The sequence below is a fragment of the Charadrius vociferus genome, unplaced genomic scaffold (assembly GCF_000708025.1).
Source record: "Charadrius vociferus isolate BGI_N301 unplaced genomic scaffold, ASM70802v2 scaffold266, whole genome shotgun sequence".
Lineage (NCBI taxonomy): Eukaryota > Metazoa > Chordata > Aves > Charadriiformes > Charadriidae > Charadrius > Charadrius vociferus.
In genome coordinates, this window is record NW_009649114.1 from 512,619 (window position 1) to 517,048 (window position 4,430).

The 4,430-nt window shown below is 55.5% G+C and overlaps 1 protein-coding gene across 1 annotated transcript in view; it reads left to right on the forward strand.

Annotated features, from left to right (window-relative positions):
- PLXNA2 (plexin A2) overlaps positions 1-4,430 on the forward strand; it is a 167,704-nt gene that overhangs the window by 147,833 nt on the left and 15,441 nt on the right. Inside the window, 1 exon segment of the mRNA XM_009888264.1 lies at positions 1-186. This exon segment is cut by the window's left edge and continues 15 nt beyond it. Coding sequence (XP_009886566.1) covers positions 1-186 — 186 coding nt within the window.

Below are 4,430 nucleotides of genomic sequence, written 5' to 3' on the forward strand. Positions count from 1 at the left end.
CTTCATCCGAACGCTGGAGCTGCAGCGCAGCTTCTCCATGCGCGATCGCGGCAACGTGGCCTCGCTCATCATGACGGGGCTGCAGGGCAAGCTGGAGTACGCCACCGACGTGCTGAAGCAGCTGCTCTCCGACCTCATTGAGAAGAACCTGGAAAACAAGAACCACCCCAAACTGCTCCTGCGCAGGTAACGCGGGGAGATGGGGAGGGGACTTGTGGGCAAGTCAGCGCGGTCCCCTGGGCTGGCACGGCCACACTGCTGGTGGCATCCGGGGACTCTGTGGGACCAAGGTGCTGGTGTCAGAAGGAAGACACTGCTCCCCATGGGTGGCTTTGGATGACCCATCTGTCTCCCTGCCCAGGTCCAGGACACGGGGTCAACTCCGCTGTATGATGCCACTGATGGCTGAAGAGGGTATTAAATTGGGTCCAATAGGGCTATTACCTCTGATGGGTCTCTTTCTCACTCATAATCTCTTACCTCGCCCCAGCCCCGGCAGCCACATCCTCCCCTGGCTTGGCTGAGAGCAGGTGATGATGGCACTGTCACCTCTGCCACCCAGCTGCCTGCTCCCTGCCCTGCGCTGCCTGCACCCGCCTCACCGAGCTCCTGCTCCTCTCACCTGTGTGTGCAGAGATGCCCCAGCGGTTTAGCCCCCGCTGCCGGTCCTGTGCGGGGCTGCCTCAGGGGTGGCATCGTGGCAGGAAGGTGAATGGCACGAAAACCGGAGCTCTCCATCACCTGCACGTTGCTGGTACCAAGCAGCGCCCTGTGCATCCAGGGAGGGCAGAGGAGGCACCAGCGCGGGTCCAGCAGGGGCTGGAGGAGCAGAGATACAGTTCTTTCAGTCATTTTGACTTGATGATCTTAAAGGTCTCTTCCAACCGAAATGATTCTGTGATTCTAACTGGACTTCAGGCTCTTAAGGGCAGGAGTCTGATTTCTCACGTCTGTACAGTACTTGGAGTCCTCGTCTCCCATGAGCTGCGGTATTATGGTGGTGAGTAAAGCATTAACGTGAAGAAAAGCACCTTGGCAAAGTGCTGTGAATTGCCCCTGGAGCTGTCAGGGCAAGGCAGGCTGCCCGGCAAGGCTTGGTCCCCCTCCTGATGGCAGCCAGGGTGCCTGCGGGACCTTCCCCCTCACGTGTCTGAGCTACCTCGCAGGTATTTATGGGCTTTATCCTCCCAGCATCCGTGGCTGCCCCGGGTGGAGCAGCAGCGGTGGTGTTTCACAGCTGGGAAGGAGCTCAAGAATGGGTGGAGTGACTCACCCGGGATTGTGCAGGGAAACGGCAGAAAGAAAAAGGGGGAAAAGTGTGTATTGATGTAGGCCAGATCAGTGGCCACAGGAAAAAGGCTTCCGCTGTTCGCCGTGTCGTGAGCCACCTCTGTCCCGTGTCCCTTTGGGTCCTGGCCTCGGCCAGCGGGAGGAACACGACTGCCCCATCAGCTGCACCCGCGGCTCTGCCGGCATCTCGCTGGAGCGGGCGGACAAAGGAGAGGGGAGGATTTCACAGCTCTAGGAAAATTTCAGGGATTCCTCCAATCATAATGAATATACTTGACAGGAAATTGCTTTAAATCTGGCTGTGTTTGTGGAGGCAATAACTCATCTCGGGAAAGGAAGCCGTCTTAATTTCCCCCGTGGTTTGACGAGTCGCTGGGAAGGCATCTTCTGCCTCAGCCATCAATAATGACTTTTCACGGTGCTCCAAAAAATAGATGGCTGGTGATTGGAGCTGTGCCCGCGCCTCCCCGCAGCACCCGGCACAGAGATGGGGCCATGGGCACCGCCGGCAGTGTCCAGGCTGGCTGTCCTGCGCCCGAGTTAGCTATCCCACGGGAAACCCGACCTTGAATATTTCCAGGGATGGGGCATCTCTGGGCCGCCTGTGCCGGTGTTTCACCACCCTCATCATAAAAAATTTCTTTCTTATTTCTAGTCTGAAATCTACCCTCTTTTAGTTTAAAACTGTTACCCCTTGTCCTGTCACTACAGCCCTGCTAAACGTGCGGCCGGAGCCCTGTCCTGCGCCCCGCGGGCTCCCGCGGGCTGTTGGTGCCCAAAACAGCCCGGGCTGGAACATCTTGCTCTGACTTAATAAGGAGTGATCAGCCACAAAGCGAGATACTTTTTATTTTTGATTTTTTGAGCTCTCTGGTGGCAGCAGCTGATAATTGGCACTCAGTTCTTTCTCTCTTTCTTCCTCGTTTTCCCCTCTCTCTTTCTTCCATGACTACCCCTCACGGGAGGCAGCAAAAAAGTTGACATTAAATCAAATAGCTGCTCTGGTTCCTGGCACAGGGAGCAGCACACAGAAAGAGACCTAGATAGAGCAGGGAAAATTAATAAAATACATATTTATTTTCTGGGCTCTCTCTGTTCTTTTTGTTTAGTTTTGTTTTATTCCCGGTGCCTCAGAAAGTCGGCGGAGCAGCCGAGGCGCTGGTTGTTGGCGTCAGACTCCTTCGGAAAGTCATCTCTGGATCGTGCTTTGCCCTGGTTATGTGGTCAATAGCAGAAGGGGTTTCTCCAAGCCTAGGGGTTCTCCCCTGCCGTGTTAATCTTCAGGAGCTCAGTGTTTATTTTTAGAGAGGGCTCTCTAGCAGCGTTTCAGAGCCCAGCCCGGCCGGCCCCGTGGTGGCAGGCAGAGTGCGAGGGACACGCTTTCCCTCCCCCCCAGCTCCAGCCCCAGCCCCCCAGCTCCAGCCCCAGCTCCAGCCCCGATTCAAAGGCAGCAGCGGCCAGGGAAAGCCTGCACGGGGACCAGTGTGCCGGGAGCCTACGGGGCTCCCGCGGCTGCGCCCGGCAGCGGTGGAGGTTATAAGCAGCCCCTCTCCTCAGCCAGGGTAGGAGAGTGATGATTGACTTCGTTGCTGGCCGTCCCCAGGACCGATGCACTGCAAATATCTCTCGGCGTTGAGATCCAGCGAGACTGAGGTTCAGTGCTTGAAGGTAAAGAGAAATCAGTGTGCCGGGAGCCTACGGGGCTCCCGCGGCTGCGCCCGGCAGCGGTGGAGGTTATAAGCAGCCCCTCTCCTCAGCCAGGGTAGGAGAGTGATGATTGACTTCGTTGCTGGCCGTCCCCAGGACCGATGCACTGCAAATATCTCTCGGCGTTGAGATCCAGCGAGACTGAGGTTCAGTGCTTGAAGGTAAAGAGAAATGGGATTTGACAGATATGCTCCGAGGCGTTTTTTTTTGCTGTTCCATTCAGCTGATCTTGTATTGCTGACAAAGAAATAAAAGGGAACAGCTAGGCACGGGAGTATCCCATACCCTTCTCCTGCACAATATACCCCAACTGCTCTGTCGCTCCGTGTTTCAGTTATTTTTATGGCGCTGGTGTCGGGGTCAGGCCACGAGCAACCAAAAGGGACGGGACACAGCATTACTTCACCGGTAGGGCTAATCAGGTGTCTTGCCGATTCTTAATTTAATATCCTATTAACAAAGTAGTTAATTAAATCAATATACACCCTGAAGTCCTGAATGTATCTGAGTTTTTCACCTCTTCTTTAGTTTGTATCACTGACTTTGTTGTCCTTGGCTCGCTGGCACAGCGGTGTGCCAGTGCTTCTCCTCCTTAACTGGATGACTGAAATATTTTGAAACAGGAAAACAACGTGTGTGTCAATTTGTAGGATGAGTTTTTAGGCAGTTAATCAATTCAGGCTTAAATTCTTTAGGGATCTGCAGACATTTTCACAAGTTCCTGGCAGATGTTGCGATCCTAAGAGATGATGGATAATGTGACCCCGGGCCCGTTTGCCGGCTGGCGTCGGATTTTGTTTGCTGAAATCTGTGCCTCCCGTTTATAGGTGATCTGCTTGACTTTGGGATCAAACCCTGTTGCTTCGATAGTCTGTGTTTTTCATTAAATGCCAGTGTTTTGAAACACGCTGGGTGCTGTATAAACGCACACCGAGTGACAGCCCTTAATTCAAGGCAGCAGAGCGGATGGGGAGAATGGGGAAAAGGGGTCCGGAGCAGGATGGAGACTCGCTCGGGGCAGCAGTAGAGGCTGGGTGCGTGGCCGTGCCCGCTGGGCATCTCCTGGGCGGTTTGGTGGTGCGGTGGTCGAAAAGGCAGTTGGCAGGAATGGCAGCGGGAAGAGAGCTGCCGGCCGAGGGGACGAAGGTGCCCAGACCCGGTGGGACTGCTGCCTTGCTGCGGGCTCAGGGTGACGGCGGAGGGAGGCATGGTCCCCGGAGGAAAGGGGGCTACAGAGGGCGAGGTGCCGGATTCTCTGCTTGCTGAAATCATGGAATCACAGAATGGTTTGGGTTAGAAGGGACCTTGAAGACCATCAAGTTCCAACCCCCCTGCCCCGGGCAGGGACACCTCCCCCTAGCCCAGGTTGCTCCAAGCCCCGTCCAACCTGGCCTTGAACACATCCAGGGATGGGGCAGCTGACGCTTCCCAGG